General features: G+C 34.2%; 1 protein-coding gene across 1 annotated transcript in view; it reads right to left on the bottom strand.

Moving 5' to 3' along the window:
* Positions 1-2,042: 2,042 nt before the first annotated feature.
* LOC104532865 (rab proteins geranylgeranyltransferase component A 1) overlaps positions 2,043-25,792 on the bottom strand; it is a 62,778-nt gene continuing 39,028 nt past the window's right edge. Inside the window, exons 9-15 of the mRNA XM_010178175.2 lie at positions 22,457-22,534; positions 16,400-16,504; positions 15,527-15,590; positions 14,526-14,622; positions 11,012-11,104; positions 7,487-7,653; positions 2,043-2,249 (exon numbers count right to left, since the gene is read on the bottom strand). Coding sequence (XP_010176477.2) covers positions 2,043-2,249; positions 7,487-7,653; positions 11,012-11,104; positions 14,526-14,622; positions 15,527-15,590; positions 16,400-16,504; positions 22,457-22,534 — 811 coding nt within the window. The remainder of the gene's footprint in view (positions 2,250-7,486; positions 7,654-11,011; positions 11,105-14,525; positions 14,623-15,526; positions 15,591-16,399; positions 16,505-22,456; positions 22,535-25,792) is intronic.

A 25,792-nucleotide genomic window follows, 5' to 3' on the forward strand; every position in this document is an offset into this window, starting at 1 on the left:
GAGACATACTGTCACACACGTGAACTTCAATCTTCTCATAGATGGCAACATGATGGAAGTAGACAACAGAATTACCAGGACATCTCAGCTAACAAATGAACTGCTTTTCTTGTGTAATTGAAAGAAAACACAGAAGAATGCACTTGCAAGTAAATCTTTAATTTTCAAACAATTTCCTTGTAAACATAGAAGATGAAAAATTCAACTATGATCCCTACTACTGAAAGACAAACAGGGCCTAGGTCCTCCCTTAGTTCTTGTACAGATCTGTAGATGTTAAATACAATTATCACATACTCATGCTTTCCAATACACATAAAAAATAGAGCTAAATGAAGAGGCAGCCTGCTTATTACTATATATAAATAACTGCTCAATCACAAGCATCCAAAGATAACTGTTGTTTAACATTGGAAACATTTCAATCACATATTGTTCTGAGGACTTTGGGATTATACACACAACGGTACCTATCCAATAAACAAAGAATGTAAACACTAACAAAACAGGTTTTGAAATGCATACTGGACAGTGTATTATGATGCAAGACAAAGTGAAGTTAACTGCATTTTTATGCTGTAAAAAAATAAATAAATTAACCTTTATGGCACGAAGCCACTTTAAAGGCAGGTACGTGCACTGCAGAACTGTACAAAAGCCTGGATGTGTCACGTTCAGGCAGAGCTGAATATTCATTACTCAGTGGCATTTTTTAGTTACGTACAGTATTTAAGCAATGCTAGAACTATATTTAAGTTCACGTAGAAGTTTAAACCCTGACTCATCAAAATTCACTGATCTCTATATTTAGATATACTACTGATCTACTGGGTGTACATTTTAAGGTAAATCTTTAAGTAACTGATAAATATTTTTCATCATCTGAATATCTAATTTCAAGCATTGTTCAGAAGAAGTGCAAGTTTATCATGGTCACTTAACGACAGCTTTCTCATTTTGTAATTTTTCATAAAAACTAGGCTTATAAATACTTTGATAAATTTTATAGTATAAATGCTTTATGATTTATCATTACAAAACACATAATTTACAACTATCACACTAATTTTAATCCTATTAACTGGGATCAATACAAACCTTTGGAATTATCAGTTAAACCTTCTCCTCATCACAAAAAACCTCAATCAATGATCATCTAAACTTCTCAGACACCATAGTTCAAAAAAATTAGCTACTGGCTTATTTAAGACCCAAACACTGCAAAAAATCCAGGGAAACTAACAACACTCCATTTATGATTTTAAATTTTGTTGGGAAATCTAGCATTAAGTTTAAATTGTGCTATTTTCCTGACTACAGTAAATTAGGTCACTAGTAAAAATGTGTGAGTTATTAGAACTTATTAAAAAAACCACCTGAATGTAAAATAGTTTAATGTGAGGAACATCTATTTGATTATATTTGTTTCTAAATTATGGCATCAATTTCAAAATCATACAAGAAATTTTTCATTATACAAATTAAACATGGCATCTTTTACATATTCTAAAGTCACTCCTGAACTGTCAATATTATTACCTTTAAGTTCCATTCATAAAAGCACTTTGAAGGACAGATTGTGAAGCTCACCTGCAACTTTAATTAGGACATATCCCATGATTTTTAGTAGAACTGTGATATGTTGTATCAAAAAATCATCTTCCGACTGGTAAGCAAACTTGCACATTTTTTCTTTTGATTAGTTTTGACTTCTTGCCTGTTTAAAAGATGGAGGATTCCTTCCAAGATGTAAAACAAGACTAAATTATCTCAACAAATCATGAATCCTATTTTAACATTTTAAATTCAAATGCTTTGTTCTATGTGTTTTGTTTAGCTCCAAACACCTCTGGATCTGGTGGACTTAGGACTATTCAGCTATCAATGGAACTATTTGACAAAGAAAGATTATTCAAGCTAAGGAGAGTAAGGCAATTGCAAATAATACGGCCATGGGTTTTTTAAACCTCTTTTTCTTACCCTCCCTCCCTTATATTTTAGTTTGGATCAAGCTCCTCTTTTACTAAGAGAACAGTGTTAATTCATTCTTCATTATCTTCCTTCTTAACAGCAGTACTACCTCCACTACTGCTTTCCTCAGCTGAGGGTTCAGGTTTTGTCTCCGGTGAATTACTGACTTCAGACTCTTCTGGTGCAATCTCATCTTCATCATAAATAATATCCTCTGGATTTGGTGGTGGTGGGCAAAATTCCTCTGCAGGAAACATTTCTTGGAAAATAGTCTCAGCCTATTCAGAAAAAAAAAAAGTATAAAACAAAGTTTACCTTTACATGTAATACCTTGCAGCAATATTTGACAGATATTTAAGATTAACCTCTGTTCTTTCAAATCGATAGTGATTTAATACTTTGACAGTATTGTAAACACATGGGAAATCCATTCCTTCTTGTGGTCCTCAAAAAAGAAAAAGCAACCTATCCTTTAACATTGTTCTATTAGGAAAGTCACAGCACAGCTTTATAAAAAATGCTCATCTTTCTACATTGCACTGAGAACAACGAAGCTGATTTTTTGCAAGCAAAATTATCTTTTCCACTATAAAAACATCCCTAGCTCAAGTCAAATGCAAAGCATAGGAAAAAATCTTGCCTCTTTCCAGAGAAGAATCCATTCCAAACGACAAGCAAAGCCAGGAAATTGTTAATATGTACAATCTGCATCATTTCTATAGGGGATTCCTTCTTAAATTTAAAAAATACAAAAAATTTCTCCATTTCTCTTTTTGTGAACAGCTCATAAATAGCTCAACTGAGAACTATTCTTATCCAAAGGAATATTATCATTGAAAAATATATGCATATTTGTCTACAATACATTTATAATTTGTTCAAAACCTTGTCTATAATTTCAATGTATTACATGAGTACACCTACGTGCACAAATTGTGCCTTTCTGAAAAGAATAGTGTAAGCAACTTTTATTTAGATAAAAGACAGTTACTCTTAAGAGATAGCTCAAGGATTTAATCTACAATGCCACTTATTCTTCAGGTCATCGAGATTTAGAAATTAAGTACACACAAATAGTCAAGATTTTTAGTGACTGCAACGAAAGAAGTTAAAAAGAAACAAGTTCCTGATAACATCACAGTAGTTGTTATTACAACATACAGAATGCAACTACAAAATCTAGGAGATAAAGAACTAAAATAATATGATCTTAGTGTTCTTGAGAACCAGATATTTCATAAAAACAAAGGAGGCCAAAAATCCTTTAAAAAAACCCCACAAGAGTGCAAGGAGCTTTGTTAACTAGTGTTTGTTAACTGTTTCTATCAGTTCTACATGTTCTTGTGCAAGTATCCCATCTGTAAGCTAGAGACGCTCAGGGATTTATTTACTGAATCAGCATGCACTTCACATTTCCATAAAGGTTTTCTTTTCCAAGTCCTTAAGCTTCTAAAGCAAACACAGACAACTGATGCAGAACCCAGTTGTGTTTTGGGTTTCTAAAAAGGCAAAGGAATACTGGCTCTCTATTTTGTCTATTTAGTAAACTCTGCCCTGAAGACAACCTGTGATGGGAGCTCCCACATGGGGAAGAATGCATTTAATCTTCATATTCATAGTGCTACCAAACACTGCACTGAAAAAGCTGACAGTAGGGTCAGTTAATGCCAAGTGCAAAGGCTGATTACATGACGCGGATTTCTGGACAAGAGGGAATTGTTTTCAGATTAATACATCATTGAGCACGTACCAAACAGCTTTCTGTGATAAACTTCACTGCCCACCCGCACTGGATTTGTATCACCAGCACACGGATGTAGGACTCCATTATTAACTGCTTAAATGACCCTGTCTGCTCTCAGCTCAATTTAATTTTTCATTTTGCTTCCAAAATTTCACTCTTCCATACCCATTTCTAACCGTTTAAAACTATTTATATAAGTGTATATATAAAAAAAACACACAAAAAATTCTATTCTCTACTTCAAAACCCTGGTTTTGTAATTTGAAAACCTCACCTAGTAAGTCTAAGGGGCAAGGCAGTAAAAATATCCTCCATACAGTGTACAAAACTACGTTTTTGAAGGTAAAAGAAAGACTTTTTATTTCAAGTCTGCACTTATCCTTGAAACTCCAAAAATAGACTTAAACTATTATTATATTTAATAGAATTTTGAGGAAAAGTGTCATATTTTGCAATAATTATATGCAAATATAGAGCAGACAAACATTTCCTATGAAGTTCTCAACAATTATTTAGTCTCCAATTAATGAATTTCCACTCCAAAAATGGTCAAATATTTATGAAATTGAACATGAAAAGAAATTCTCAGTATGTTATGTAGGACATCATGACATTGATTATAATTGAACAATTTAATGGTATGGAGTGCTTTCAGGTCTACCAATTTTTTGAGTTAACCTTATCCAGCTGAACTCATGCAGAATAACCAATAATAATTTAACAGCTCCTTCACTGCAACACTTTGATACTTATTGTAACTAATTGAGTTAGTAAATAGTTCCTTTAATATTCAGTAGTTAAGTGTACCAGCTTTCAAGTGTGTTTGAATTAAGCATGTAAAGCACTCGCATAGATACTCTAACTTGAATAAAACTGTTTCACTACTGGTTTACTATATCCCAGCTACGTACCTCGATGGCCTGTAGACAAGCTGTATGGGCTTTCATAGCAAGTTTCACAGAGAACACCACCACCACACTAACAGTAGTTTGAAATACAACACACTTGAATAACTCTGAAATCCTTCCAGATATAGAAATAAATGTAAACAGGTTAAAGGACAAATATTGGCATGACAATTTTAGTGCTTCCTCTTATGAACATGAAGATGCTTCAGAAATCTGAAACACTTCAGGGAACATATTGCTTTAGAACATGACAATTCCTGTCAGGTTATAGCAGTGAAAAAATAGAAAACTGGAGGCCAGATGCTTTACTTGATCCATACATAGAGAATTTGAAGGAGTCATAAATGACACTTTACACTTTATTTAGCCTATCCTCAGGGCAAGTAAATGCAGAAATCAAAATTATCTCAATATTATGCTAGGAATTTAACACTAAATTAAAATAAACCAAGAATGAAGTAATCTGTATACTGAGCTGTACATGGATAATTGTCTATAAAAGTTGTGGTGCCTTGCCACTTAAATAATCTATCATCAATACTATCAAACAGCATGATATAAAGAAGTCAGTAATACTAATAGTGATGAAAATATAAATCATGGCAAATATCACTAAAACAGTAAACACAGAATTGATTAGAGAAATTAGATTCAATTTTCCAAATTACCTCTCCAAGACTAATACACATAGTGGGTTTGTGTTTGTTTTTTAAAGTGTTCTGATCCATTAGTTAGTAAGTATCTCATGTTTGGAGATTTCCATCCCATTGCTAGGAAGATGAAAGTGATTTGGGGGACAGAAGGCACATCATATTACATGTATTTCCCTCCTCCACTCGTCTAGAAGATACCTGCATGCTAGATAGGAAGGTGCATTCTAACTGTGAGTTCTGCTTTATCTTCAGCCTGTTCTTCACTTTGTTCTCACATACGCTCCCCACTTTTATGCTTCCTTATAATCATAAACATGTTTACACTGAAGTATTTTTCCCTTCTAACCAGTGACCATTTGTTTCAAAATTTAAAACAGGTTAAAAAAAATGTAGCTTCTACCTACTGTTTCTGAAAGGCAAGGTTTTAGTCTCTAGATTGTTTCTCCTCTGAGATCTGCTTGTGTAACATCTGTCTCACTGATGGTGAACAGATCTAACACAAAAGCTAACTACAGCACTAGAATACTTAAACACAGCTTGATCTGTAATACCATTACTCATTGGTAAGACAAAAAGCTCTTAAGGTAAGACAAAACTGAATGCTAGAATAGGTGGCTATCAGAATTAGAAATAGGCTGCTTTTTAAGTGTATTTAAACAGCTTTTACCTTGCACTGTTTTAAATAACAGTTAAAAAAAAATCTAATTTAGAAAAGAACTCATTAACAATTTAAACCTGCTACCATAATAATGGTCCTGCATTCTTTCTTGTCTTTACAATTCTTTATCCTCTTGGGAGGCAAATTACTGCCTTGTAAAGCAAAATGAAGGGTACTATTAGCCCTTAATTATACTGTTGTGACCCTACAGTTCAGGCTGTATCAGTCTTTCCATTTTCAAATCTTATTTTAAGAGGTTTATGAATTAGTCACAAAAAATCCTGCAACTGGTTAAAAGATGGCATGCACCTTCTCTGAACACATCCATTAAAAAACAGCTTTAAAAATGACTAGTGCCAGTTCATCCTACAAAGATGTAAAAGTGTTCTCACATCAGCACCCTGACACCAGAGTGACAACTGTGGTAGACTTGCCTAAGAATTTATACCTTCCTTATCAAGGTGGATCTCTGAATGGAAGAGCAAAGGAGAAGCATTCCTACAGTTGTCTTTTGTTGAACAAGTCATAATCTACATATTCGCACGATCTTCTTGTCTTCTGCTCAACAGTAGTGGGGGAGACACAATGAGAGGTATGATATGAAGGTCTTTGTGAATTTCCACGTTCCTACCCTTGAAGATCTGCTGTCCCTCCACATTCTGCCTATTGCCAACACAGAAGGTGGCTATTTCACAATTTCTCTTTTGTTTAGGGAGCTTTCACTCTTCACCTCCAATTTCAAAGCACTAGTAGTTTGTCTTAAATTGAGTACTGGTGTGTTATGTCTACTACTAGGCAACTTGCAAGTGGTTCTCAGTTCAGAATTCTAGTTAGCAGGATATGTAGACATCCAAATACTGAAAAATAAAAATCAGAACTGAGTGTGACTTGGTGCCAAATACTATTTCAAGTTCCTGAGTAGAATGACATTCCTCCCCTCAATTCCTTCAGAGACACAATTACACCATAATTTTTTTAATACTGTGATAGTAAGGCAAAGAGAAGGTAAATAGACAGATAGCTTAATGTACCAGATTAGTAATGATGCTGAGGTTTTTTTCCCCAATAGGTTTTAGGTTTGTGACCATGTTCTGCAGGTACACTACTTCAATGATCCTTCCAACCTGAACTGTAGATGGGCTTTTCTGACCTTTGATTTGTACTGCTTCTCTATTACTATACCTCCTCTTTAACCTTACAAAAGAAAGACTACATATTTGGGGGGGTCTGTATTTCTGAATTATTTGACAGTTTTTCCTTTCCACAGTATTAGAGGAAGTAACTTCTATTAAGATCATAATCTTCAGGTACTGCTGCCTTCTAGATTCCCTTTACCTGTTCAGAATATCAACTGACCTTTTCTCAAGTCTCCTCCATTCATAATCCCACTGACATCGCTTTGTTCATTAAGCAAGGTTTTTGTCTGTCTAGCTGTGAAGCTTTATAGCTGTAAGAGTACTAATTACCCAGCATAAAGCTGAATAGCCCAGGACAAAACTAGGCTGTTTTGCACTTTGAAAGTTCTGCAACCAAAAGAACTGATGTGCCCAACCTGTTTGACAGCGCAGTCATTTCCTAAAGCAGAGTCTGGTCCAGAACAGACATAAACGTTTGAGGGTAAGCCTTCATACGAATTTCTGTCAACTCCTGAAGAATCTCTCATGTTGAAGTACACTGCCCAGAGGACTCCAGGTTTTTCCAGTTCTTCATTTTCCGTCTCTAAAAAGAAAAAAAAGTGTTTCCAGTATTTGGTGTTCATGTGTAATAAGGGAAATATGTAATCTAGCATACTAAAAGTCGATTTATTAACATGGAATTACTGTAATAAGGTAAATTTTTTCTTTAAAAGCCAATTAATTTTATTTTCCATTGTTTTCTGAGGTACTCTTTAATGGTATTTTTCCTTTACAACCATAGGTATGTAAACTTTACTTATTCTGTACTCGCTATGCCACATAGAACCAACTGCCACCTAAATATACTACCAAGAAGTTTGGTCTAAATTTAACACCTTTCCACTTGATGTTATCTAGTTTAGTCTGGATAAACTCTCTAAGCATATGACACTCTGAACAAGTCCTCCACGGGTTGTGCAAACTTGAAGCTATTGCATTCCATATGCAAAGAGAATTTTGATGTATACTTTTCTCCCCTCATTTAATAGTTTATCTTTGCATGGGAACTCTTCTCGTAACAGACCTTTGTGTGCTTTAAGGTTGAGCATCTTTAAGCCAATCTAAGGAGATTAACTAATGCTCATGGTTTAAATAAAAGAAATTTTAAAGAAAAATCCACAAAGAATACCCCAACCCCCGAAATTAACTGCAGATAAACAACTACCAAAACCCAGAAGTACTCTATTTGAGACATGTGATATGCAGTATGGAGAATCCCTAAACTGTGGAAATACTGCTAAATAAAAAGAAATGATTAATTTATATTTATATGCTTTCTCAGGACTTGTACTCTGCTACAATAACTCATTACAAATACAAAATCATCATCAACTATGTCTCGCTCGTTTATCATCTGTACCTTCTTGCAGTCACTTTGCACATTCATATAACCCCTCCATGCACAGGCAGAAAAACCTCTGGGAAGATGAAGGTCACTTTTTAGCAGTGCAGAATGAAATGGAGGAATACACAACATAGATTCTTAGCTTAATAGATACTATTTGTTTGGCATATTTGCTGTCCCCTTTTTGGTATTCTACCTCCTCTAAAATAAATGAAGCTTGTAAAAGACCTTGCGAGATTTACTTCTTTCCAAGGAAGAAACTTCTAGATAACAATGGCATTCAAAACAGTATTTTAAAGCAGTTGAATTAGAAAAAAAGAGATAAATCTATGCTATTCCTTCAGTATCTTTTTATAACTGTCAAATACTTTAAAAAAAATAGGTGCTAACCATACTGAACAGTTTGAAATATAAATTAAATTCATCAGCCTGTGAAAGTCTGAGCCTTAATACAGGGCAAGATGCTCTTTAATATATTTAAAAGTTCACATTGCTCATAAAAGTTACTTCTTCCTCATTTAGGCAGGAAAATGAATGGAGTCCTCTTCTCCAGGTGCCTTTGCCTCTTTGACCTGCCATGGCCCAGTGCTCACTTTATCTGGTGATTCATTTTCAATAACTCCAACAGTATTTGTTCTGACATTTTAATTAAAATACGACCACTACCTCATCCTGATGATAAAAAGGCCTATGTGTCAGTGAAAACTAGCTTTTCAGTGCCTCAGTGCACCTGAGGACCCCTATGATCACAGAGTTTCTACAGAAGAATTTCAGTCAGGTTCTAAACAATATATCATTTCAAAACTGGATCACTTTAAACATTAAGATTAATGCTAACCCCTCCAAATGATTAGAAGACACTAAACTGCAAGCTAATCTTTTCTTCATCAACTGAGTCTTTGAAATGCATGATGCAGTCTTAAAAATGTAACCTATATGATAAATATCAAAAGTAAGAAATTCGTGGGCTTTAAATTAACAAATATCAACATGAAAAGTGTTTGCAGCTCTCCAATCTAGTTAAGTTTTCTATTTACAAATCCTAGTTGTATTCTACGTATTTGTTTTGTAAAGGGTCTTGTAGTACAAACCTAGTAAAAAATTTACATCTTTGAGACATCAAAATAATTGCCTTTCCTATAAGCAAAAAAGAAGGAAAATACATACTATGTAATACTTTACCTCCTATTAAAAACCCTTTGTTGTCTAACAAAAACAGTAAGATATTACAAGGTAGAGGACAAAAAAAATGTAAAAATAGAAAAGAACACAGAAAAACAAACTTATGAAAAGCTGAAATCAACTCTTGATGAAACACTGTTCTTGGCTACAGAGCCCTGAGAGGAAAAAGAAAGGTTGGCCACATAAGACTTTTTTTTTTTTTTCTTAAAAAATCAGCAGGAGAAAATTCTGCTTGAATTCATGAGGTTAAGAATGAAGCATAACAGCAAATATTATAAGCAAAGCAATTATTTATAATATTTATATTATAAAATACATTAATATCTTGCTAACTTGCATATATATGAATGTAAACACTTCCACTGACAGCTAAGTGTTGTTTTCTCATACAAGAACTATAATTTACTGTATTTAAGTATAAGCATGTCTTATTTAAAAACGCTTTGCCAGGGTTAGAACACAGCAACATCTTCTATGTGCACACTACCTATTCTATAACCATCTACCAAAATATGATTAAATTCAAGATCTTGGGATTACATTTCAAAGATTTCTGTGGAACGAGCTCAAAGTATCTCAGGAACAATTTCTTTCTATGTAACAAATGCTTTGTCAACAACTACTTTCTTCTGGGACTGTGATATTGTCCATGTCAAGGTCAAAGTTCATGAAAGTGGCTAGCAATGTTTTCTTGAATTTAGGGTCAAACAGTTCATTATTGGAAATGACTGGAAATGTATCTTCCTGGTAACACTGCAGTGCATTAACAACTTTATGCTTCCACTGCTTTAAAGCAGAATCCAGAGAATTTCAACTAAGAAGCACTTCAGGAAGACAACAAAAAGATGAACAACAGTCTTCAAATAAGAGAAGGCAAAAGAAAACTAAGAAGCTTGTAACACTGAGCACATCTGGTAGCTGGAGGAGAAAAGCAGATCACTAACTTTTAGGGTTTTGAGATCTTCTGTTGGGGATACCCAACTGACAGAAATCACAAAAAACAGGTTAGTGTGAAAAAACAGATTCATAAATCTTTAATTTCACTACTACACCTTTGAAAGACATGCTCAGGAGCAAGTATCTTTCCATGAAAAACAAAGTGTGAAAAATTAAAAAGGTCCTTGTATGCTGAAGTTAAACCATAGTTCAAGAAGTCTTGGAACATTAGATCATGGAACAGAAAAACCTGACGTGTCTAATCTATCTCAGTCTCAAAATCCATTCCTTTACTTTGAAATGCTGATATCTAAATAGCAGCTCACCGTATGTTGACTCTGATGACAGATTCAGATGTTCAGTAACAGATACTTTAGTTAAAAGGGTAAATGACATTTTTGTAAAATAATCTCTTAATACTTCACTTATTTATTTTTACCTTTTTCTGTATTTAGATGGAATAACTTCTGTACAACAGGCTCTAAATCTTCCCTAGCAGTTTTAGTTGATGGACAGGTTAAATGGACTAAATCTGTTAAAAGAGAATACAAACTAATTACAATCACCAACACACAGATACATAAATATCATTTACAATTTTAAAAGGCACAGTAGGTTTTTAGAAACCACTGCTCTTCATACGAATCACTTACTTCAACCCAGAGAAGTACTGTGTTATGGGAATTCAGTGTATAGACTATCCACAGAAATTTTCTCAATACATCTCAATTATCTCTCTCTTACATATATGTTGGTAAGATGGAAGTATAATTTAACATCAGCAGTGCAGACAGAGAGAACATTATTCTATGAGAAGTTGTCTATTGACACCAGAAAAAGCAGCAGCAAGAATCTGGCTAGCGCATCCTATTTGCCATTAATGACCTCCAGAATCCCCAAGAACATTCTCATCAGTGTTGAGAGTCCAATAGTTCAACAACAGAGTAAACCCAGAAATATCACTACTTTCATCCACACTCTCCTTTAAGAGCCAAATTGGGACTGAGTGGGAATTTGGCAATTTGGCTACCCACAGTTCAAGTCTGGCTGTACAGGAGTAAGGAGGAAGCGATCTTTCTCCACTGAAATGAAAAGTTTGAACAAGACTTCCATTTCTTTTGTTGCACTAAGCAGTAAAGAGGGGATGAAGTGAACAGACCCATGTTTTACGCTACAGCTCAAGTGGGCTGGCCGTTAACAATTCTACTCCAGCCATACACAGAAGGAAGAACACTGGGAACACTGTCATGTTTTGACAAACCAGAGAGGATTTAAAGATAAGCACTGCTGAATATCAGAGAACTGTTCTGCAATGCAAGTTATGACATAAACAATCCCTTGGTACAACATAGCAAAAAAAGCTCTACAACATTTTATTCATCTACCTTCTTACAGGATGAGAGAAACAACAGTTCTGTGCTTGGGTAAGGTGAAATTAGGTTAGCTGGGCCAGGAAGGATTTATGATAATTTGCAAAACTGATTTCAAGTACTTGGGTTCAAGAGGTGCTCTGTACACATCAGAAACAAACCACAGAGTACAGCAAACCCATATTGGAAAAGGATGACACGAAAAGATTTTGGACCACAAAAACACATTTGAGGAACTGTCTAATTAATCAAAACTCACCTTACAGCATGGGTAAAGCAATGTCAGTAGGTCAAATTCTGTATTTGTGAAAACTCACAATTTTGCTTAAATAATGCAGATTTGATATTTTGATTTCTTGCTCATCTACTTGTTTTCATGAAAATTCTTCATGGAACATACTATTCCTTTATTTGTTCTGTTTTGGAAACTACTGAAGTTGCTGATAATCACCTGATGCAGCTCTTGACCTCTTTTCTGTGGCACTGGGCTCTATTCAGATTCAGACATTTAAAAGCCTCATCTTAAAGCTTTTTATAAAACCACCTTAACAGACTGATTTGCTACTGAACATTTGTCTGGAAACTTATCAGCAGAGAAGTATCTCTCAGAAAAATATCTGTCAGAGAATCACAAAGAAGTTTAACATACCTTTGTACAAAGTTTATACTGATTCATTTTTTCTTCATTACTGTATGTATGTATTACATATGACATTTCTCTCTCACTCTGAAGTCTGGCTATATTTGTGTCACTATTTACAAGTACATCAAAGATCTTGAATGATTTCCTGGCTGCAGTTATGCCACAGAAAGTTTGACACTAACTCCAGGAGGACTAGATATTTAACCCTTCATGCTTGTCTTCTTTCAGATTGCACACACAGAAATTATATCCAAACACTGATTTTTCATTTAGCCAAAGCCAAATTTCTGTATGAAAGGAATCTGTACTCAAAAAAGGTAAGTGAACACAGGTGGTGATAATGAAAGTCTCCCTGTAACCTTAACTAAATGTTTACAACCACAAACACTATAATACAACCTATTCTTTCCTCAAAAAACCCTAGCTATAAATCACTGAAGTTCACATCATTTACTTTCTATAAAATCTTTTTTATTACCTTTAAGGTTATGACTATGAGTCACAGTCATCAGTATATATTTTGATTATATTTGATTTACTCAGGTATAACTGCATTAGTTACAGTGGTTGCCAACATTTGTCTTCAAGTAATTCTTCTAGCAAGAAGAACGATGAGTTTAGTTCATGATTTCATCATTACGGTCTCAATTTTTAGGGCAAGTGAAGGAGTTTGGTTCCACTCAACTGGCAATACAGATTATGTGCCTGTCATTTATGCAGTGTGATCAAAGAGTAGATGTATTTGTATACTTATCTTAAATAATTGTTTGAAGGAGAAATCAGTCAGGTTAAAACTCATTTACAGATAATGATGTAAAAGTTTTTTAAAAAATTATGAAATATGTCCCATAACTAGAACTCAGCTATACCGAAAATACAACTATATTATTTCAATACATGAAGACAAATTTCATTAAGGAATGTAGTACCTTCTCTTCTGAAATTAAAAGAACTTATAGAGAAAAATAAATAACAGAAACCTTAATTTTTCAGCACCACAGAAATTCTCATGAAACTAATAATTTATATCTACTTGAACATCAATCCTTCTTTAGTTTCACTTCCTGCTATATATATTCTGTGAACCTTTAAATAAAATAGATCAGCTATCTGAAGGATAAATATTAACAATTTGCTTTGTAGCAGTAAGTTCTTTAATTACAGATTTACCATTGTTTGTTATTTAAGTAGGAAATATAATAATTTAGTTCACTTTCAGATACAAAGAACTGAATTCAAGCCCGTGTAACAGTAAAATAAATTGGTCATTATTAAAGTTACTTATTTTTTGTTAAAAAGGATTAGGTCAGGTAACCTCTAATTCTATTTATCTTCCATGTGTCCCAAATTAGTGATCTATTTAACAGAATTCAGAAAAAAGACTTCTGAAAGAAAAATAAAGAGCCAATAAGAACATTTTGTTGCTCATCTGTTTTAAGTTTACAGAATAAAACGTAAAGATAGTCATACAGATCTGTACATAGAAAACTGTTAATGGAACTACAACCTTCTAGAAAGGTGATCTCTTAGGTGCTTTTAGAATTACAAAATCTAAAGCAGTAGACGACAATAACAAAGTTCTTAAAAGAATTGTTATAACTTTACCTCAAATATACCATGACGCACTCCGTACCTCCAAATCTCATAATTAATCGCACCTCCACCAAAACTTCAGAAGAGAAAAAGCCCCCAGATATAGTGTACTTCAGATACTTCAATTTAATAGTTCAGCTAAGGCAATCCATTTAAAATAAATAAATAAATAAATAAAGTAACGACAAACTACCAGTAAGATTCATGTGCTTTAGAATATTTTTTTTAACCTACTGAACAAAAAATTTAATATTGTGTAAGTGAAAATGTCTTGTTTAACTACTTATTAATTTGTCAGTATATGCTGATAAAGAAGTAAGCAGAGGTGCCCTGGTTTTTACACTTACAAGTGTCCTTCATGCACGTCATAGTTGAGGAACACAACTCGATGACACAAACTGCTGGTTTGCCTGGCTCCTCTGGAGGCACTGTCAAAATGGAAACCTGTCAAGCAGGAAGAACAACTTACGTTAAAGGAGAGTAACGTGGAAGATGAGGCAACCAACACAATTCTGAGTAAAAATGAAAAATAAATGCAGACATTTATAATTTTATTTTCTGGTTTATTAGTAACAATTTGTGCAATCAATCCTGTAGAATTTGAGCGTTAAGGAATTTCTACTGAAGTCAGTAAGGCCACCTTTGTGAGGAATGTCTGCAGCAGCACCACGGAATGAAAACCTCCTATCACTGCCCCTTCCAAAATGATGAGTTTATAAACTCTGTTGGCAAGAGACTGGAAAATCGTTTTGGAACACTGGGCAGAGCACTGTTAGGTGAGAATGGCTGGAATACTTTTATGCAGGACTGCTAGTAGCAAGACTTCTCTGTCATGTATGTTCTTATTCTGTAGATCCTATTTAACCTGTAAGAATACAGGAAGCTTGCAGAAGGAACACTTACAGATTAATATCCTTTAAAATTAAGGGCTGCAAAGACTGACAAAGCAGAAACATTTAAAGGATCTGAAAGTGTACAATAAGAACTTCACACAGTAAAGTGAATGTTAAAAAAAAACCCAAAAGAAATTTGAACAAAGTTTAGACAAGATAAATAAATAACAGTTAACAGAATAGTAATGGTAACAGTTCAATAAAAAGTAAGCAAAATGAACTACCTTACAGACAGCAGCTTAGAAACTCTGTTAATTAATATAGTGTCACTGAACTAAAATAAAATAAAATTCTGAATAGTTTTATAGAGACTAACAAATTAATTATCAGGAGAGAGAGCTGACTAAAAAGCTGGATTCAAGCAGAAACAAAAGCATAAGTTAAATCCTACCAACAACTAAATATTAATACATACAATTCAGAAAGAGGTAGAGTGATACAAAATGGATAGATACCTGCTGCTCTGAATCTGTGTTTAGTACGGACCGATCTGTAATGAGCACTGCTCTGGAGATCTGCCTACAATTAAATAAAACAATTATGACATTTCACAAAAAAACATTAAAAAATAGCAATTCGGATTCACAGTTTCAGCAATACTGTGGGAAGGCTATTCAGACATATCATCTTTATTAATATGATTCGTAGTCGGATGTTTTGCTTGTTGCTGAAGCAGGACTACGTCAGGAACATTAATGAATTATTTTCAATGACCGAAATAGATGATGAATAAATCAGCCAGTGTCATTATATGAAACAGCTTGAATATCCTTCAGATTTTTTAAAAATTGGATGAAAATTCGCAGCAGCATGTTACAGGACTTTTTATGTTCCAAACAGCACAGGACACTTTGGATCAAGGGGAAATACGCTAGAGTGGACTTAATGAATCAAAGTTTCTAATCCTCCACTGCCTACAATTATTTCTGCACTGCACCTACTACTCCAGCTTTGCTTGTATCTCATCTGCAATATTTTGAAGACAAAGGCAGTATATGGCTACTACTTTTGGCAAGAACAACAAAAATCAGAGAAAACAATGACTTTTAACAGTTTTTAACAAATATGAAACCCCTAACACATTTAGTGGTATTGGATTTTTCATAAGGAAAATAGGAATATGATTTAGAGGACAATTTAAGAAAACATAAACATAGAAACTATAGAGTATGCCCTCAAGTATATACAAGAGAAGAAAAACTATGCACAGAACTAAGTTGTACGGCAAAGATAAAGCGGGAGACAATAGTCTCTTAAGTGTAACTTGCAGCATACTTTATACACTATTATTTAAAGAAATTTACTACATTTACTATCTTGCTACATACCTGTAAGACACATTTGTGCACACGCTCTCTGAAAGGTAACTATCTTCCACAATAAAATAGTTAGCACTTATTCTTTGTCCAAAATGATCCACAATAGCTTTGCATCTGTTAAAAAAAATAAATTTAAAAAAAATCAAGCCAAACTAAGAAATTTAGATATAAGGTAACAAAAGCACACCTGAGTTTTCAAAGCTGAGTTATATAGCACATCGTTCATATCTTTCAAATAAGTGAGCTACACATTTCTTTAATGTGTAAGCCTCTAAAACCACTCAACTGAAATTGATAACTAAATCCTAGACTTCTATATTCTACCTGGTATATATAACTTTTTAGATGCAATGCTATTATAGATAATGATAACAGAACATTAATAAATCAGTCACTTTATAAGGAAAATGAAATATAAGTTAGTAACAGTAGCATTTGCTCGTACATGAAGATGGCATACATTTCTTACTTCATTAAATACTGTCAATTATTTTGTAGGTGCTACCCTGTCACAGTGTTCTTTTCCCCCAGTCAGCAACCTTTACCAAAGATAACTTTATTTTGACAATAATATTTGCCAAATTAAATAGCAAATTAACTTGCTATATAAGGAAAAATCCTTGAGAAATATGTGCATTGCACTGTTCCAAAAGAATTTCTCTAAGCTTCTATATTTGTGACTAAAAATACCCTTTATCTTTAAGTTACATACAAAAGGATTAACTAAGTCACACTGCTTTAAGAGGAGCTTCTATATTTGTGACTAAATATACCCTTTATCTTTAAAGGATTAACTAAGTCACACTGCTTTAAGAGCCACACATGGTCGTGATAGATACTGTTCGTCTCTGAATATATCCAAATTCTGACACAAACATGTATTAGCCTGCCTCAGGCAGTATTTCCAAGAGTCACGTGTAACAGACTAACACTCTCATAAATGGGACAGAAAAGCAAACCACAGGAAAGAAGAATTCAGAATTCAAATTTCAAATTTTAATGGGGAAAAATCTCTACAAAGCAACAAACTTCAGATTTACATATGACATATATGAAACCAAACCATATATATGAGACAAATAAAAAGGAGGCTGCACACAGATACCGACCAAAACCAACCTCTACTGCTGATTCCTGTATGTCACGATCTGTGTTCTATTTAATTGCACATATTTTCCTCAAATTGAGACATTGCAAAAATTTTGAGAAACCCCTATAGGTTTAAAGAGCACTTATCTTAGCTTTTCTACCTAAACTGCATGGAAAATATGTGCATTACTATTAATTTTTTTATAGCTTGTTTCCATATCTTAAGAATCTTTAAGGCTTAATATTGATATCCAAAACAAGATTTTAAGGTTTTCTACAGTATCACAGCATTTACTGTATAACTAAATAAAGCAAATTAGCTTTAATTAACTTTTGCTGGCTGTGTGACAGTTACAGCATTTTAAAAATTAAATTATTCTGAATCAGTATCTCAATGTTTCAATCGATTTAACATACAGGATTCAAACCAGTAAATTCTTTCACACACATTTACATAGGTGCACACACACAGAAACATCAAGAGAAACAAAAGGATGCCTCAGACAGAGATCCCTTACAGATTTAAATGTGTTTTATCGTAGTGCAACATCATTCCCAGATCAGTAAATCTCTGACATGCAAGTTACGCTTTCTGAATAATCAGCGTTTCCGTAACTTCAAGTTATTCATTAGCTTCTGTGATCAAAATGATCTATAAAACCAGAGATGAGAATGAAACTTAAATAAGTAACAGCAACCAGCTGCCACTAGCTTTAGTAAACCAGTTGCTTCTGTGGTTTGAAGCCAGAACTGAAAGAGCACACACAATGCTTACTGACAAATATAAGAGGTTAATGACAATGAAGCACATTTTTACAACACTAACTTCTAATGCTGATTTCACAGGAATTTGGATACTACATGTACACCTGTGGGCAAATTCCACAGACAACTTGGGAACAGTAATTAAAAGAAAAGTCTAATGGTACAAGCTTTTTTTAGCTTAAGCATGCAATAATCTTCATACAGTTGCAATCGCGTTCTATTCAACATGTGTTTCACTTGCAACTTCAAGAAGTTTTTTCCTAACGTTAACCTAACCAATTTCATTCTCCAGCACTCATTTGAATACTGCCAATAAACAAGGAAGTCAAGCTGCTCCAGTTCATTTCTAATTATAACCTTTCTCATTGTTTATGAAACAATTTCCCCTGCCACCCCCCTAAACATTATCGAAGGGGAAAGGTTGATTAAATGTCATGTTGCATCACTCAAAGCCAGCAAAAGCAACTACATACTTTTTATTTCCCTGCTAAGTGTTGTTTCCTCTCCTTTGTTCAGGAATAGCTATCAGGTCATATGTTTGATAAGATTTTACACAGAAAAAGAGATAGCGCTTTCAATTTCAGTCTCCACTTTACTTCAAAGGATGATGCTGAGAAAATTTCTTTCAAGTACTGCTTCCAAATATGGAAAACACTTATGCACTGACATTATCAGGTCTCTGTCATCTGATATGTGTTGGGACAATGAATCATACAGAACCCTCCATTGACCTTCTTTCAATGTGTCTAGATAAAAGGATGAAAATTAGAATCCATCTCCTTGCAGTGCCACAAGTTATAAATGTACTTTATAGGGCTCATTATCCAAACTAATGGACTAAGGGCGACATCCTTGAAATGGACTTACCAGCACTGACAAAGCCAGTATGCAATATTTCAAGAGAGATATGTAAATTACTACGTGTTTGCTATATCTTTTTATTACAGATGTATAAATTTACATTTATCACATCTTGTCCATTTTTGAGACAGAATTATGTAATTGGAAACATATGTAAAGTGTGATCAACGTAAAATGCCTACCATTATTATTAATGCAATCCATGTAATTTAAAATACTTTAAATTTTATCATATGCACCCGAATAAGTGACCTACAATAAACATGGAGAAAATAAACAACAAAAAGAAAAATAATTATCATGCATACATTCAATGTTTTTGTTCCTCAGTCTGAGATATATGATGTGGCAGAGCACCAAGGTTCTATCAAGAACACAGGATGTTCTGCATGCCTGTTAAAACAGCAGATCTAATCTGATACAATATGTAAAACCCAGAAATTTACAAGTGGAATACCAAAACCTTAAAATAGGTATGTTCAAAAGTTTCTATACTTCACACTGTCTTCCTTGAATCTTATTTTCATAAACTATAAAAAGAGCTATAGTAACATGATAAAAATAACTGTATAGTTGAGGATGAAATCTACTGTTCTCCGTATAGACAGTTATAGATAGTAAAAAAGGAAAAGGCAATTCAACTAGATATTGAATGGGTTCTTATTTTTCTTGTGCTGGAGAGAGTATTAGCCATGTCTAAAAAGGAGCTGGAATAAACTTTGGTGATATTTAGGGACTTCAAATTAAACTAAACTATCTACAAAAAGTTTGAGAAGAAAATCAAGGCTGTATAAATCCTCCTACATGTACTAAAGCAAGAATATTAAAAATAGTGAAAAAATAACTGCACTGTTTTCCTTACATATACTAAAGCAAGAACATTAAAAGCAATGAAAAAATAACAGCACTAAGATCTTGATGAAATCTGGAAGCCTATGGAAGATGCTTATAAAATAGTAATCAATACTGCACCATTTGACTGAATTTCCACTGTTGTGAGTTTAACCTATTTGTAACCAAGGTAAGCTGTCTCTGAAACTAGAGAGACAGCTGTAGTGACAACAGGATATCAATTTGACTATTACCAATTACTATTAATGGCCTGTTGACTCAAAAGCTCAGTAACTCATAAATACCCTCATTAACAATTTGATAGCTGATCTTTATTAGGAAAAAACACTGAAGCCTAAAGCCAAGAGGAAATTAGAGTTGGTGCAGGGAGAGAATATACAGTAAGGAAAGAGATAACACAGAAAGAAGGGAAAGGAAATAGTGATGATCTTAGCCACACACAGGGCATCTTGCTAAGTAACACTCTAAGGAAAAGACTTAGCAAGTAAAAGCAGTGCTACATTCAGGTGAGAGAAAAGAAAATCTAAAGAAAATGATATAACTGAATAAAGACATATACCTGGGCCAAAGAAACTCAGCTTTTTCAGTGACACTTTTCCTATGGTAAAGATGATGTTTGACACTTTTAAAAATTATTAGGAAAAAAAGAATGTTATCTGATCCTTCTTTCCTTGGTGAAAATACTTTTAAAAAACCCCCCACATTTTGACCTTGGCTGCGTTATTTTCATAATCTCAAAGAAGTCTTGCCCCTTTTTTTTTTTTTTTTGATTTTGACCTTGGCTGCGTTATTTTCATCATCTCAAAGAAGTCTCGCCCTTTTTTTTTTTGTTTACTTTTATTTTGATGTAGAAATATTACTTGGTAAAATACTTGCTTTAGAACTATGGGAGACCTAAAATGAGACAACAGAAGCAGGCAGGTGACTAGACTTGGGAAGCTGCACGTGCTGTGCTTCTTCATATTCAGCATCAGATAACGGTATTATTAAAAGACCAATGTTTTTAGAATAACTGAAGTCTGGTAAACTCTTTTTAAAATACTTAGGTAATTCTGTTCCTCAAAAATCTATCCTTCAGTTTTAAGTGAATCACTAAAGCAGCTGAACAGCCTAAAAAAGACACTTGAAACCTGTCTGCAACCTCGAGGAACTTACTAGATCCAAAACATAAAATCAGGTTGAAGGAAAAGCAGCACTCCACCTTTCTTAGAATACATATAACCTTAACAAATTAATACCAAAGGTCTTTAGAATGTGCAAGAAAAGCTGGAAACTGGGGTAACCAGCACCACTGACCAGTTAAGATCTCCATGTTGTGGTGTTTGGAAGTTGATAACAACTATAAGCTTTGTCCCTCTGAAAGAGCCAGTTAACTATTTAAACACTATTGGAAAATAAAGCTGCCTACAGTAAAAGTTCAAATATTACTGTTAAAATAAACTACAGAGTTTATGAAAGGGGCATAATTTGATTTGCATATGAATCATGCACTTAAAACAATGACGCACATGATGAAATATGATCACATTTGCATCTCAAAGTCTAAAACTGTGCGATGAACTTCAGAACCTTAAGGCATGACAGCAAGATAAAATCTGTTGTTTATAGAATTTCAGGGAAATCAGACACTACTTGACCATGTCATGACAAATTGAGCTACAAGTACCATGCTCAAAGAATCAAGTGTGCAGGGCAACTGGGAAGTAAACACATGACACATCATTTAACTACTGATTTGCCTAATAAAAAGTTACTACATATTTTCTACTTAATTTTCAAAGTTTTCTACAGAACATTTTGAACTTTTCAATTACAGAAACCAAGCTGAAAACAGACTCTTGAGAGAGCCAAAGCCTGCAGTTAGACTAATAACTGATAGAATATATGTAACAGAAACTATGACAATTTACAGAGGTGTGAAAAATGCCACAATGGAAAAAACTGTGGGTTGATTTTTCTTATCTCAACTTTAAACCCACCTACAGGCCTGATATTGTTGTAAAAGAATTTATCCTAGGATAAGCGGGCAGCATAGTTTATGACAACAATCTACCTAAAAACTCATTAAAGTCTTTTCTCTTGGAGTGACATGCATTATCGGCAAAGATTAATCTGATGAGTCTTTAGGTGAGCTCCATTTTTAAAAATGCAATAACAGAGGGCTTTGTTGTCATCTGATGAAAATCAATTAGAGTAGGTAAGGCCACAAGGAAAACTAACATCACTCATCACCAGCCCCCCGGCAGCTGAAATGATTTGTCTTCCAAGCTTGGGTGATCAGGAGCTGTAGTAATATCACAGGGAAATTAATTTAGTTTCTATATTCTAGACCCACTTTCCTTGTTCTGGAGGACCTATACACAAATTACTTTTAATCAAGGTTGATGTGTTATTAATACCAAGGAGGATCTTTGAAGAATCATTTTTTTAAAACCTGACGTAACACATTTTTCATCTGTATTTTGTATATAAACAGAAGGTTACTTCTATTACCCGTACCGTCCAGATTCTTTGTCCACTACAAGGCACCGCACAGGATGGCGAAGACAATAGATACCACCAAACACAGCGCACAACCTAGAAACAGATGAGGAAAAAGCAAAGGTTACACCTATCACAATTAATTGCAATCAAGGCGAGCGTGTTTCGTAAGCAAGGAAAGTACTGGGCACGTTTTAGTACGTTTTTAATGACACGTCTTCGTCTCTGAATCAGACAATCAAAACGCAATCAAAATAAAGCAACATCCTTTTTGCAACAGATACACTGCTAACTTTTGGTTTTTATATTAGCATTTATCTTATTCCTCTAAATAGTCCCATTAGCTTTAGCACTCATTCTCTGTTACCATCTTCAGTCATGCAGGATGGAAAAGCATCTGTTTACTGAAGATGCACAGAATCTCTGCTGACCACGCTACATTGCACATGGTATGGAATGAGAGTATAAGAACTCACAATAACCCAACACAATTCCTACTAGAATTCTAAGTGTGATTCAGAAATTATTTCTCTACTCTTACAAAATGCACTGTGACAAGTTCACTGGCTACAAGCAGCTTACATTTTGAGGGCACTGAGAAGTCCTCAATAGAATGAAGACTTATTACGATCTAAAGCTGATCACAAATAGTGACTCGTCCAGGTTCTGCTTATGTTATGATATACTTCCTTAAGATATTCTGCACATGGACTGATGATAAAAAAATCCTAAATGAAAAAAGGAACCAGTTTCACACGTCAGTTTTTCAAAAGCTAAAGTATACCAAGCTATTCAGCAGTTTGCCACTTAAAAACCAAACCAATTACTTAAAACAAAGAAAATTACACTGCTCAAACATTAAGCCAATATCACAACTCATCCATTTTTAAACTCTAAGGAGATTCAGAATTCAAAGAAACTAGATTATGACATTTAAATATGAGGGACTCCATGCGAAATCAGCCCACTGAAAAAATTCACCACTAGTCAGGTTGTTTTATTATCCCCTTGAAGATATCTCTGACTAAAACTCTTCACCAGATGAATGTGTCCTACGCACAAAGTCTGAAACTGCACTCCTGTGAAGCTGCACAGTAAAAGTTCTGTTGGTCTGGGGATAAACATGATCCCAGGTTAATCCCTGCATCCCAGCTTCCTGTATCTGCCAAGAGCCAGGCTTAATCTCTGGGGATTATTTTTCTGTTGATTTGATGTCACACGAGGTAAGGTAAATTAATTAAGGTAAATTCACAAAAAATGGAAGTTTAGTTTCTGCAAGTGATGCCTAAAGTTTTCACTGGATCCACGTTAACATTGAAATGACTGTCATACCACTAGTTTTAACTTTTAATTCTTAAAAATGCTGTCAAGCAAGTAAAAACAACCAATATTCTTTTTGTTATGTATTTTAAAAAAACGCTAAATCTTTTGTGAGAGCACTATAATGCAGAGAAATTCATGATCTTACAGAAACAGGATATATGTTAGAGATTCTCAAGGACAAAGCTTCATGATTAACTATGAATTAAGATAAACTTCAGACAGTTTTTTGTTTACAGTGCATTATTTCAGGGGCATTATTAGAAGAATAATACAAAATGCAAAGGGTGAAGCTCTCTAGAATGTAGTGTGACAAAATGTAAACCAGGAAGAACATTAAAAACATTTTTTTTAATTATGTTAAAAAAGAAATATTACTTCTCCTTAAAATAGCCAGTCATCATGGAAATCACTTAGTGGAAAAAGGTAAAGAAAAAGGGTGGGGGAGACGTGCCTGACCCCTTACAGTACAATTTCAAGTTTGGACTGTTTGCAATGTCAGATCTATCTTGGGAATCTTTAACGGTTTATTTATTTATTTATCTACTTATTTTAGAATCTCCAGTAGTTCACTCAGATCAGTCAGCTATCACTGACCTCTTTCTTCTCATGTATGCTGAAGAGAAAGAACAAACAATCTGCATATTGATAAAAACTGTATAGCCTTTTCTTAGAGAGAACCACTCTATGAGAGACAACTGTTAAATGCTATCAAGTGACATGTGACAATTCTTCCTTTGTCCTACAAGTTAAATATACCTGTGTTCTTCTTGGCATCCCTGTTATTCAAAACTAAATAGCCTCTATGAGTAAATCATAACCCAGTCTGTAGCACAATCAATACAGTGACCCACTGTTCCATTTTACCGTGCTGTAAGTTTTCTGAGTTGCTGTTCCTCAGCTGAGATTTAGTGTAACCCGGTCGTTTGATGTTCAGCTCACAGATGGAAGGACAGAGCTGAAACTTGGAGGGCACAAAAATTACAAGTTACCCCTGCCGTTTCAGTAACAGAGTCTGCCTAGGTATTCAATTTAAAATATGAGTGTGTAATTCTATTTATGTTCTGGTAGAGTTTATATGGTAATTTAACAGATTAATGCAACTACGTTTCTAATACCCACCTGGCATCACGCTAGCCAAAGCAAACTATCAAAATCAGAAAGTTGATGGGTTTTTCTTTTTATTTTATTTTGAAGTTAAACAGCTTTAGGAATAAGCCAAAGCAAACTATCAAAATCATAAAGTTGATGGTTTTTTTTTTTTTATTTTATTTTGAAGTTAAACAGCTTTAGGTATCTGTACCTAGATGATGAACTCAAAAAGAAAACTTTAATTTTGCAAACCTAACTTCCTAAAACGGAATCCTTACTGGCACCTAAGTCATTAGATAGTTCAAAGACAGTTAGTACTGCAACACCTTTTAAACTGCATCAATGATGCAAGCAGGCAGTTGAAGTGTCTTACTCACTCACATCTCTTCTGAGTTGCACTCCAAAAGGTACCAGTCTAAGGAAATGTCAGCAACGTCACTTACTACTGGTTGAATCAGAAGATCCAGCTCCCTAGAAATACCTCTTCTATTCATGCAAAAGCAGGGAGAACATACACCATGTTGAATCCCAACCTTGGCTGGTTGGAGATTGTGGAGGATGACACAAAGGTTACACATTCACTGCAGTTATTATAGAGCCTTCAGCTACAGGTTTACTATCTCTAATGCTGCAATCAAGGGTTTCTTGCCTGACAAAGCACGTATCAGGATCTCTCAAACCAATGCAGATGAACTTATTTCATATGTTGTATAAACGAACAGTGCTATTAACCTAACTAAGATTCCTGTGTTAAAAACAATAAATTATATTTTTCCTTTGACTTCAGCCACCATCAATGGATTTTTGATATATGTACTTTATTTTTCCAGCATGCTTTGAAAGAACTTTGCTGCTTGGCTGCGCAAAAATGTGAATTACTTATTTTCAAGAGTAGTCTGCTATCCAGTGGAGGAGGGCATGACCTGTTTTCACAGCAGGCCA

The sequence above is a fragment of the Antrostomus carolinensis genome, unplaced genomic scaffold (assembly GCF_000700745.2).
Source record: "Antrostomus carolinensis isolate BGI_N321 unplaced genomic scaffold, ASM70074v2 scaffold3451, whole genome shotgun sequence".
Lineage (NCBI taxonomy): Eukaryota > Metazoa > Chordata > Aves > Caprimulgiformes > Caprimulgidae > Antrostomus > Antrostomus carolinensis.